The sequence below is a fragment of the Lissotriton helveticus genome, chromosome 10 (assembly GCF_964261635.1).
Source record: "Lissotriton helveticus chromosome 10, aLisHel1.1, whole genome shotgun sequence".
NCBI lineage: Eukaryota > Metazoa > Chordata > Amphibia > Caudata > Salamandridae > Lissotriton > Lissotriton helveticus.
The window spans coordinates 494,678,038-494,690,879 of NC_136071.1; the positions used below are offsets into that span (position 1 = coordinate 494,678,038).

Here is a 12,842-nt window from a genome sequence, read left to right on the forward strand (position 1 = left end):
AGTCTGAAGCCTCCTTAGCATGATTTTTGTCCTTCTTTGCTCCCCTTTTGTATCCTGTAGTGTCTCTCTTTAGTGGTGATTTTTGTCTTTCATTTTGCTGATACTTATTTTTTGATGTAATTTTTCACCTATACAGAGGTTGTGGCTTTGCTTGTGTTCTTTGTAGGCTTGTTGTAAGTTTTCCCTTGTTATTCAAGTTTTCTCTCCCGTTTTCTATCCCCTTCTAGGTGGTTTTGTGTATGGTCCCAAATTGTCTCTTTTATCTACTGCGATGCTTCTTGGAGTTGTTTCCCTCTCTGCCGTCTCGTCGTGGAGTTTTCCCGTCTTTCGTTCCATCTCCCTCATGTAGCTTCCCCATCCCTATTTTTTCTGTTTCCCTGTGGTATGTTTTTCATATAATCTACTTCTCCTATTTTTGTTCTGTACTCATCCCTTTCTTATGTTTTCTTCTTTCTCTATCTTCCCTCTTGTCCTTTTATCTTTTTCCCTCTTTTCCTTTCTCTCATGTTTCAATCATCTTTTTATCTACACTACTTTTCTTCCTTTATTTTCCTTCACATTTCCGATCTTTACTTTTTCATCTTCTGCTAACATTGCTACCTTGTGGTTTAGTTGTATATTTTGCTGGTTACTCATGTTAATGTTGCTAAATAGTGTGTTATTCGATATTGCTGATAAGCTTAAATGTCTATTAATGTAATTTCGTGGAATGTCAAAGGTTTGGGGTCCCCGATCAAGAGACAACGTGTTCTTTCACATTTAGCACATTTGAAGGCTGATATAGCTTTATTGCAAGAAATTCATGTTAAAGATGCTGAAATAACTAAGTTACGTCGTAACTGGGTAGGTCATGTTTATGCCGCTCCAGGCTCGGGGAAGCGTAATGGGGTTGAAATTTTATGTCATAAACGTTTAAACATTCAACTCCTTTCTCAAGATAATGATGCGGAAGGTAGATAGGTGGTGGTTTAGTTATTGGTTAATAAAATTCCTCTAACCATTTTCAACTTATATGCCCCTACTGTCCCTGATAAATTGTTTTGGCCTTCCATCCTTCAATCCTCTATGACTTATACTGATGACTATTTTATACTTGGAGGAGATTGTAATATGATTATAGATCCATTTCTAGATAGGAAATCTAACTCTCGTTTTTCTCCTTCTCAGGTTCATACCCAATTTACATCCACTATTTCTCAGAGGTCTCTTGTTGATTCCTGGAGACTTTCCAATCCAACTCTACAAGAATATACATATTTCTCACCCGTCCACTCCTCTCAATCACGAATTGATTATCTCTTTATTTCCAAGGCTCTATCACAACATATCACTCATTCTGACATTGGGTCTATACTAATTTCCGACCATGCTCCTGTTTCATTAGGTCTTGATTTACTCCCTCCAGTTAAAGGTACACGAAGATGGCGATTTAATAATGCCCTCCTTTTAGATACATCTTTTACTTCTGCTTTCCTTGATTTTGCACCACGCTTTTTTGCTGAAATTGAAACGCCACAATCCTCTCCTCAATTAATTTGGGACACTTTTAAAGCTGCTTCTAGGGACTTTATTATTTCTTATATTGCCAAGAAACGTCGCCTTGCACACCAGTCTTTATCTTCTTTAACTTCTCAGATTAAACAATTGGAGCTTTCTCATCATTCAACCAAATCTCAGTCGACCCTTACTCAACTCATTAATGCTAAACTTTCTTTTAATAAATGAACTACCAATTCGGCTAACTTGTTTTTACTTAATTGTAATTACTAAATTCTACTCTGCACAAAACAAGGCTGGGAACATTCTTGCCAATTATCTTAAAGTCAAAAAAAGGCGAACAAAAATTGATTCGATTGTTTCCTTTTCTAATACTATACTTCAGAAAGATGAGGATATTTTAAATGAATTCACTACCTTTTACCAAAGTCTTTATACTCCAGAATCTCCTCCCGTACCCTCCGATATTGACCAGTACTTATCCTCTATTCCTCGTCCACAATCGGCTGATGTTGATTTTTCTTCTTTAGATAAAGATATTCTTCCCAAAGATATTTTAGATGCCATTCATGTGCTTAAAAAAGGTAAAGCGCCGGGTCCAGATGGATTTTCTATAGAATTCTATTCCCATTTTTCTTCCTTTCTTGTTCCCAAACTTCACCAATTATTTAGCTTTTTTATATCATCCCAGAAATCCGAAGGTACTTTCCAAGAAGCTCTGATTTGTCTCCTTCCTAAGGACAACAAGGATCATACTCTTTGTAAAAATTATAGACCTATTTCATTAATTAATTTAGATTACAAAATATTTGCTAAGATTTTAGCTCTTCGTTTGGATAAAATTCTTCCATACCTGATAGGTAGAGAACAATGTGGTTTTATCAAGGGACGTCTTCTCTCGGATAATACTCGCCTTTTCTTTAATATTCTCAGTAAATCTCCCACCTTCAATCATTCCTTAGCTGCAATTGCATTAGATGCAGAGAAAGCTTTCGATGGAGTTAACTGGTCTTTTATGCTCTCTACTCTCTCTTGATTTGGTTTTGGCTCTAAATTCATATCTTATATTTCTCTATTATATTCCTTTCCTAGGTCTTTTATTTTGCTAACGGTCTTGTTTCTTCTTCTTTTCCTCTTTTTCGTGGTGTTCGTCAGGGATGTCCTCTTTCTCCTTTACTTTTTATCCTTGCTTTAGAACCGTTTTTGTCAAAAGTTAGATTAAATAAAGATATCTCTGGTTTTCCATATGGGGATAAGCAGCTAAAACTCTCTGCTTATGCAGACGATATTCTTTTGTTTATTTCTCATCCTCAAACGTCTATTCCGGCTTTTTTATCCGAAGTCTCTTCCTATGCCACAGTTTCTGGTTATAAACTTAATGTTGATAAGTGTGAAATTCTCCCTCTCAATAAATATCGTTTCCATGCTGATTTTTTAATTTCATCTTTTCATTGGAGTCCTAATAAAATCAAATATCTGGGTCTTGAATTTACTCCTTCTATTAAAGATACTGTGGCTTTAAATATTAAGAACCTACTCGACACTATAACAAACTCCATGACTAGATGGCACCCCCATATATCCTGGTGGGGTAGATTAGACTCTATTAAAATGATGTTGGTTCCGGTGATTTTATTTTTTCTTTCTAACCTTCCTGTTAATCTTCCTAGGTCCTGTTTTAAGAACATTTACTCTGTTCTTTCAAAATTTCTATGGCAACACAAGAAAGCTAGGATGTCTTTTGCCAAACTTAAACGTCCCAAGCTTCTAGGTGGAGTTAACTTTCCGGATTTCGTGCCCTATCATTCTTCATTTTTCCTTTCCCACTCAACTTCTTTTTTATTGGATTCGGAGGCAGATTTCTCCTCACTTCCGATATGGGTTGCAATTGAATCCTCCTTCTTCCATCCTTTTACTTTCAAAGAATTTATTTCTCTCTCTCATGTTCCCACTAGGATGTCTCTTCCTATTCTTAAAACTGCTAGAAAACTCTTCTTGCCTTTTTTCCTTAATGGTCTTGATGATCGAGCTTAATTTTTGCAATCTCCCATATGGTACAATCCTTTTGTTAAAATTAAAAATAGAACATTTTTCTGGAAGGATTGGCATTCTCTTGGTCTTATTTGGGTTTATCAATTCTTTCAAGATGACCTTTGCCTTCCTTTCTCGTCTCTCCAATCTCGTTTCTCTCTCCCTCAATCCTTTCTTAGTAAATATAATCTGCTACGCGTGGCTCTCCAATCATCATATAACTCCTTTCTTACTCCTTCTTCTCCCCCTGTAACCTCTTCTCTTACTCTTCCTTTTCTTTTGTCTTCGCCTTCGGCTTCACAAGTTTATAAAAAAATACATGATTTTCCTCTAGTTAGAGATAAGTCCAAGACAGAACAAGATTGGAAATCTGATTTAGAAGATACTTTTTCTAGTTCGTTATGGCATGACATATGGAATCAAATAAGAAGATCTTCTAGAGCAGCTAATACTACTCAGACTTTATTTTTTGTTTACAATAGGCTTTTGATCACTCCTGCCAGATTACACATTATTGACTCATCTATCCCCTCCACATGTTGGTCCTGCTCCAACACATGCGCAGATCTCAAACATGTGCTTTTCACTTGTCCCCTTATACATTTATTTTGGTCTAAAGTATGGCAGCAAATTAATTCTATTTTCTCTACACATTTTCCTTATTCAATCACTCACATTTTCCTAGGCAGCTTATCTGACTTATGGTCCTCTATGACCTTTAATACATCTATTATTGACCTGCTCTTGGCGGTGGCTTTTCAGCACATCACTAAATCTTGGAAAGATACATCAAGCGTCTCTTTTCAAGCGTGGTGGTATGGTGTCTGCTACAGTCACAGATTGGATAGAGCATATGTCTCTCCTCTATCTCTGGCTATTAAGCGTGACCTCTTATGGCTACCGATTACCAATTTTCTTGATGTATCTGCTCAGTCTCGTTCATTACATACCCCTGCTATTGAAGAAGTCCCCAAACCTCCATGATATTGATATTGTTTCTATAGAAATTTATATATGCATTACATAAGTATTTTTTCATTGTTTATAGTAAGAAATTTTAATTGACAACATTTATCTCTTTAGATATTTTAAGCAATTTGCATAATGAACTGTTTCTGTTTTCCTGCCCCATCCCATTTCTTTCTTTTTCTTTTTCTTTCTTTCTTCCCTTTCTCTTCTCCTCCCTAATATCGTAGTATATTATTCTATATTTGATTGCTGTTTAATTTGTACTATGATTATATTGTGTGTTTTCTGGTTGCGATCTTTTCTTGAAATAAACTTCCTTTTAAACTAAAAAAAAACATGATCTCAAAAACACTGCCCCTAAAATGAGGCATTGGCTAGCGATTTAAAGCCTAACTTGGACCAGTACCCTGTGCTTCAGTGCCTAGAGAATGAAAAGTGGTCGGTGGAACGCTTTAATTAATCTCTGTTGCTGGTACTCACTCAGAGCCACATTCTGGACTTGCGCACTTTCGCAGTCATTATAGGGGGACCCTAAGGGAAGACCCTTTCAGATTATACTTTGCAAGAAAGACCCAGAAGATGTTCAGTCGTAGAATGTATCTGGGGGAGAAGGCAGATGGGAAGAGCAACGGGACCTAAAGGTGGACAGGAGGTTTTTTAGAGGAAAGTGGGATGGGTCAATGGCTCAATTCCTTCACCAGTCAAGTCTGGAGACCTGGAAAAGACATTGAAGGATTTGAAAGTCAAGAGGTGATGAGTTTTTATGCATGAAGGTTTTGCAAACTGTTTCAGAAGTCCTTAAAAGGATACTGGGGAGTTTTGCAGTGAAAAAAATTAAATCAATGTGGGAAATGGCAGTTATGCTAAATGAAGAATTTAAGAAAGATCATTGTTGGACTTGCCCCTTTTTGGCTGGTTCACCCCTAAACTTTTTTTGCCTTGTCTGTGACTTGGTGTTGGTGGTTTTAGGCCTCTAGGCAATTTAGCACTGTGTTCCAGTGTAAAGTGCGTGCACTCTCAGTGTACGTGTGGTAAGACTGGCCTGCCCTCCCATAGGAATACATTGGGGTTTCCCTGATAAGGTGCGTCAATGGTAATTCCTGTTATGAGATTAGCAGTGTGGTCAAGTCTAGTATGTATGAAATGGTGAGAATAAATGCTGCGCAATAGTGTGCGCAGGGGTGAGCAGGGGTTATCTTTAGTGTGTAACTCCCTTTCCCTGACTAGGGAGGTGGTGTCTGACTGTCTTTGGAGCAAGCCTCAACGAACCAGAAATCCCATTTCTAACAATCATCCTCGTAAGATCGCCGACCCCTTTAGAGGTCTGTAATGAGAGTTTTCAATGTATCCTACTTCTAGGACTTGGCACCAAGGAAGTTTTGGGAAAGTTTAGAATGATTCACCAGTAGTCCAGGGATTTCAATGGCCACCATTTGTCATAGGAATACTGAACAGTGGCGTATAAACAGGGCAGGCTTTAGAGCAGATGACGCCCGGCGTGACAATGATTTTTGGCCCCGCACCCCCATGACCTGCTCCTCGGATTCTCTGACTACCACTGGTCAAAAGTGCCCCTCATCTCTCCAATCATAGGTTATTGCTAAACGCAGAGCATCCCCTGAGGTCAGCGCCCGCCTCCACAGGTCAGCGCCCTGAGTATAAATTATGTATAACTTGAATAATATTCTGTCCCTCTAGAGTCAGGGATCCCAGGAGTGGGATGAACGAGGGGCGAATTTCAGATCACTGCAGAGAAAACAAAGGTGCAAGAAAAGAGTGAGAACCCAAGAAGTTACTTGGCCATCCTAAGAATAAAAATAAAATGTGTCTGGTAAGATCTTGGGCCAAGCATAAACACAGTTTGAAAGTGGTAAGAGAGAGATTTTGAGAGAAGAAATCAGGGGGATTTGACTCCCATTGAAGCGGAGATGGTTTTAGGTGAAAAACAACTGAAAGAAAGCTTGAAAAACCAGGAGTTTAACTCCTGAACCAGTCTGTTGGCATCTATGTCATTGGCTTTACCCAGGCAACATAGAAGCTTTTATGGAGACAATGATTTGGTGTAGGATGGTCAAGAAAGTTGGGCCAATTAATCTTCGCCCCAAGAGTTATGGGAAGAGACTTCAAGATACTTTCTAAGAACCAACTCACAAGGACTGCAAAAAGCACCAGACAGGGCCCTAAATACAGGATACGATTCTTAAGTTGTCATAAAGTGGTGTGCATTAGGTTGACCTGAATCAAGGGCACAGTACACTAAACCACTAGCAGAGAGCTTGTGGCAACATCTTAGCATCATATTCGGGATTAACGTCTTGCACATTTTGAACAAGCACAGTGCCAGGCATCCACAGTGCCAGACTTATAAGGCGTTTATCTTTTAATTGTCTACGGAAGAGAATCAATTTCAGTGCAAGGTGTTGACTTGAGGGGCCTGTTCACATTTTGCCTGTGGTCATGGCTTCCATAGAGAGCCATTGGATAGGCTATTCAGAGCCTGGCTTCTGCTTCCCTCAGTTAATGCCCTCAGAATCCAGGGTCAAAGTCAAGGATGTGCATTGTGACAAAGCAATAGTGTACTGAGCTCTGAAGCATAAGTCAAGCGACAAAATAAATAAAATAAAACCACCCCATCCTCTGGATGGGTAGTAAAAGGCTGCCATAATGGAGTGTCGTGGGCCACTCACATCCCTGGATATAGATGTCACCGTCCGCCCCTCTGACAACCAGTGGGAAGAATGAGGTCATTTCAGATTAGATAATTTCCTCTCAAATTGATTATATCCCCCCCCCCCCAACAAGCACACACAGACATCCTAGGTACACACAGAAGATGCCAGAGAGGATCATGCAGCTGTGAAATCTCTTAAATGTAAACACACCAACAAAGATGGAAAATGTGAAAGTAACTCTCATTGCCAAGGCAACTGCCCCAACATACCTGGTGGGTAGGCGGTGTCCATCAGCGGGGTGCCAGCACCTGGGCCTTGAGGCGCTTTCTCGTTACTCATTCCACACGACGCTCAACTACAAATAAAACATACAGTAATTAACATAAGTATTTGTAAAGTGCACGTTCACCCGTAGGCATCTTGGCGTTGAATAACAGATGTTTATTATTACCCAGCAGTACTCATTTTATCAACCTCAGATGGATGAAAGGCTGAGTGGACTCGCCAGGATTTTAACCTGTGGCCATGAGGTCTAACACAGGTCCCTGCAGTGGATACATTAGTCCACTGAGCCACCAGAGAGCCATCAGTCCCAACCATTTTAGCAAATACTTTTACATTTATTATTGTTTCAAAAATTGTAAATGCATCATGGACAAGTTTATGGAAGAGTACATTTCATGATAAATGTGGAATACATGTCCGTTTATGGTCATGTTTGTATGTTTCTGTTTATGACGTCAGTGATCGTAGAAGTAGGCATTTAAAAAAAAATATTTTTGAAAAAGTGTGCTAATAAACATATAGTCCACATTTCTTACCACGATGGAATGTCAGATTTCATGACATGACCATCTTAACTTGAGACTCGCAGGTGTTAAAAACAAATTGTAAAGGAAAATAACTTGGCACATGCTCACTGGGCCTGTTTTATCAAACTGTACAGCTTTTACCTACAGGGCTATATTTGCGGTTAAACATCTTTGTTCATAACCTCAGCACATTACAAAAAACAGCCTTATAAACCATGCACGCAAATCAATGAGTTTAATATGTTATTAATAAGCATTAATGAGGGAAGAAAGCAGAATTTGCGCCGACTCAAGCCTCAACTTATCTTGTGTTTTGGCACAATCTACATCCATTAGCGGGAATACATTGAATATTTCCCATAATACAGCAGGATATATTTTGCGTTAGTGTAAGTATTTTTCGATCGTTATTAACTTTCTCGTTTTGACAAATCTGCAACAAACATTCCAAAAAAGAGAAAAGCAAATTCAATGTTCCTGGATCCAAATTAGTTTTCAGAAAATTTCTTAATGACTGATCAAGGGCAGGGAAAGGTAGAAAAAGTCGTGTTTCCAGGTTTTATGCTTTGATCATGTCCCAAGGCGGAAGGAAAGGTCCTCCTGCTGCCTGATTTTTTGTAGGAATTTGAACTTGTTTTCGTGCTCTTAATAGGGTATGTGTTAGTTATTGTAAGTTGCATATTTGCGATGGCATCATTGACTGCAGAAGTCTATGATGCAACTGTGCCTTTTGATAGGGTGAACATTCTATGGAGGATGGTGACGACCAGGTTAGGTTCATTGTGCTGGTGGGAAGCAGTGGGGATCATGGACTGAGTGCGGCAGCAGTGCACAGCTGTATATACTTACCATGCCACCAGAAGACTCTGTGGGTACTTATAATGAATGGGAGCATCCCAGAATGCTGGTCCTAATGTTCAAGAAGTTCCTGAGCTCTGAACTCTTTCCTGCAGACCCTACTCCTCTTGTCCTTTGGCTGTGTCCCAGTGTTTCTGAACGCAGAGGCTGACCTCCGTCAAGACCCCGCACTGAGTCACAACCCTCAAAGCATCAATGAGGTACCACCAGGCCTATAATCAATTATGATACTTGTGAGGTGTCTATGGCATCTTGTTGAGTCATGAGCAGTTCACTGCAGAAGTTATGCTCACCAAGCGCCCCATAACTCAAACATTTCAGTGGTTTGTTTGCAACTTAACCTGGTGTTTTTTATGTGCCAAAACACAATCACACCCCCCCCCACATACACACAATCTAGTAAAATGGCTTGCAGCAGTCCATCTGCTGCGTTGTATTAAAATCATCCTTACTCCATGAGTGAAGCGTTTGCTCCATCAATCCCTCACTCACTCACTCGCTGTGACCCTCTACCCATCTATCTAGCCCTCATTCTTGTACTGTCGCGGCTTCACAGTACCCATACTGGATTTCAGAGTTAGAACTACATGTTCTTGTCCGACTGCCAGAGGTTATCTATTGAATAAATAATAGAATCAATGCCAAGAGTCCACTGCTTTGCTCCCACTGTGTCATTCTATGCAGAGATCATCCATATTGATATTAGCCTTGAGCTGCTCCAATATCAGGGACATCTTAAGGATTCCTGAGGCCCTGGGTCAAACTATTTTGGGGGCCCTGTTGGGAACAGTTTTGAATGTATGATCTAATTTTAGCTCTTTCATGCTCTCTTTGGCCATGTCACAGATAGTGCACAGGCACACTGTTTCAAATGTGTTTACATCTAATATTCAGGACTAGTGACTTGTGTTTTCAGTATGTAACACAGCAGCAGCTCACTAATATTACGGCAAATAATCTCTGTAACACCCTCCCATTTCTCATATGTGAGGTCCTATTTTGATCTAAAAGGACTTTTTTATGAATGTGGCATGAATCATAAACAAAACATTTCTTTGCAAAATGTCTGTATTAAACCCTCACTGATCACCCACATTAAAATTAATTAAAGGGCCAGACTCTACAGAAAAGAGTTGGCTCTATCGGGGGGGGGGGGGGAGGTAGCTTAAAGGCTGGGGCCATGGGCCAGAACCCACTTGGCCCATGCCTTCAAACGTCTCTGACCAATATGAACAATCCATTCGGAACTAGGTCAGGTCCCACCAACTCCTTGGGACAGGAGCTAAAGCAACCTTAGACTGGTTTCAGCCTACTTAGGCCTTATCAATGAAGTACAGCTTGAGTACTTTGGCACAGTAGCACAGACACTACATTTGGGCATGTCTGGCACACATAAGGAGTCTACTTCAGCAAAGTTCAAAGTGATAGACAGAATGACTAAAGGAATCTGAGCCGCTCACAAACAGTTGAGATCATATTTCAGTCCATCATATAACCTGGCAGTGGTTGATTTCTGGACCGCACAATCACATAATTCCAGTATCTTGCCTATTTGTAGTGCCTACTATGGGTTGTTCCAAGAGGGCTTTTAAGATGGCTGCTATAACCTGGGGGTGATGTAACTGCCCCACTGTCTGGCAGCCTGTAACCAATGCACTTCCGTGAGTCACTCTTCTGTCACTCCTGAACAGTCCCTAAGAGCATTTACTATGGCTACGCTTCTCTTTGAATGCTTATGGCATACTCTTTTTCGCAAATGGATAGGCTTTTGAGATAATGTACAACTTGCCATATACAGAGCACGGCTGCATGTCGTTCACCAGTTACTCCAAGGGGATTATATAGAACATCTGACATGGCTGCCTGTATCCATTACTCCTCTATCACTCTTAGATGAATTTTAGAGAGTCAGTCTAAGCAGGGACAAGAATAAATTAGTATAAAGTGAATGGGTTCTATAGTTCACCCCTCTTCCTGTCATTACATGCCTAGGGTACTGCGACAAAGTGATCCACTCACGCCCCAGTGTAAATGAGGGAACATCCTGTCACGATAGCACTGGCACTACAGATGTACCAGCGCTAACAGTTTGACAGAATGCGACGAACAAGAATCTGCTGCCCCTTCTGTAATACCATTGGGTCCCATTGACCACAAAAAGGGCGCACACGCCTTTTGCGTCCCCGGGACACAATGATAATATGGCCCCTAGAGGCTTCAAGAGAGAGAGAGGGAGGAAGGAAGAAGCTAGAGAAAACGTGATAAGAGGAGAAGAGAAAAAGGAAAGAGAGAAGAGGATGGATGGAAATAGAGATTGTGTGCTGAGAGGAAGGGAGTAAGGCTGGTTTGAGCATTTTTACAAGGGCTGCTTTTCGTTCCACCGTCCGACTCTGTTCAGCGCCCCTTATATCAGGTTATGTGTGTGCGTACATAAATGGTGCTGTGTACATCATACTCCTTCCTCATCCTCCTCTACCCATTATGGCTCGCCCTCTCCCACAATGTCCAGATTCCTGTGGCTTTGAGCTATGCCACAGGTTGTTCCAAAAAGGAAAACAAACAAAATACTTTACCCCTACACACTTTCGCACAAAAGCTGCCTCAGTCCTAGAGAAAACAGCATGCTGATGTAGACACCAACCCACATTCTGCAACTGTATTCATATGCCTGCTTAAAGTTTTGTCATTTATTTTAAAAACGTATTTCTTAGTCACTTTTCTCTTCAGTATAACTTTAACCTCTACAGTGTTCTGTCTTCAAATAACATAATGAGCTTTCTTCAAAAGTAATTAAAGTAATGTCACAAATCTATACTTGGTAACTTTTGAGAACTTTCATCAATGAAATTTAAATATACCATTAGAAGTTTTTCAATGTATTCAATTTCCTATTGACGCATATAATGGAATTACATTTTTTTCTAAATTTCCATGAGCAGTGTTCTCAAAATGTAGTATAGTTTTGTGACACATCTTACGTATCTTTCGGGAAAAACACTATACAACTATTGTCTGGATTCAGTATGCAAAGTATATGACTTTTCTGTCGCAACTAACTAAGCGTCTTCAGATAGCCTCATCAATGCATTCTTCAACGTATAAATGTGATCACAATGATCACATAGACTAATGTTACTGAGAAAAGCAATGGCCCTTGTAAACAAAGACAACCATTGAGACCCGCCTCTATAAAGCGCTAAGAAATGATTGTGTATAGAGCTGACTTACGATTTTACCTGATATGTTGACACGCCAATGTGGGGCTATGCATTGTGCTACAAAATGAGAGTGATAGCCAGCAAACTGATCCTAAGCACCACTAGAGAAGCTGCAGTTCAGAAACCTTGACAGGATGAAAGACTGTAAGGTCTGCAGCACCCGAAGTTTACATTGAATTAAAATCTAATTGATGGAAAATATCTGTGAGAAAATTCACGATGGTGCCCATGTTTCACCAGAAAGTCACGCTTGCGGGGATGGAGATGAGATTGATTTAGAAGGAATCGGAGTGAAGGTCATTGGAATCACTGTTTTCCAAAATGCGGAATTTCATTACAAATAATTGATGGGTGGCCGTCACAATGTTACATTAAGAAAGTATAGCTTGTGAGATTTAGACTTCACTCCTTGATGTCTTTCTGGCTTCCTAGCATATTTTTCAGTTAAGACTTTTTTAGGTTGGACATACTTCATCCTCAATACTAGCAACAAGAAGCTATTGCACTACACTGCACAGATAAAGTACCGGGTGAGTGCCACTACTGTAAGTATACTCCAGATATGGCCAAGGCAAAAGAAACACTGAAACCTGGCATCTTAATAACTAGAGGGTACCTGGTGGCGAGAAGCCAGACAATGCATGGGTGGCATAGGTATCTAGTTAACTGTAGATCCCTCCCCAAGTGCAGATTAGAACTGTTTATCTTCTTAGAGGAAACTCAGCCAGAAGCACTTTTTTAACAGAAACATGGCTCAATAAGGAAAGAGGGCCTCATATTCCAGA

At 40.1% G+C, this 12,842-nt stretch overlaps 1 protein-coding gene across 1 annotated transcript in view; it reads right to left on the bottom strand.

Moving 5' to 3' along the window:
• The window catches only part of LOC144784302 (LITAF domain-containing protein-like), a 255,396-nt gene that overhangs the window by 119,528 nt on the left and 123,026 nt on the right, over positions 1 to 12,842 (bottom strand). Inside the window, exon 3 of the mRNA XM_078662998.1 lies at positions 7,439 to 7,524. Coding sequence (XP_078519124.1) covers positions 7,439 to 7,508 — 70 coding nt within the window. The 5' untranslated portion in view covers positions 7,509 to 7,524. The remainder of the gene's footprint in view (positions 1 to 7,438; positions 7,525 to 12,842) is intronic.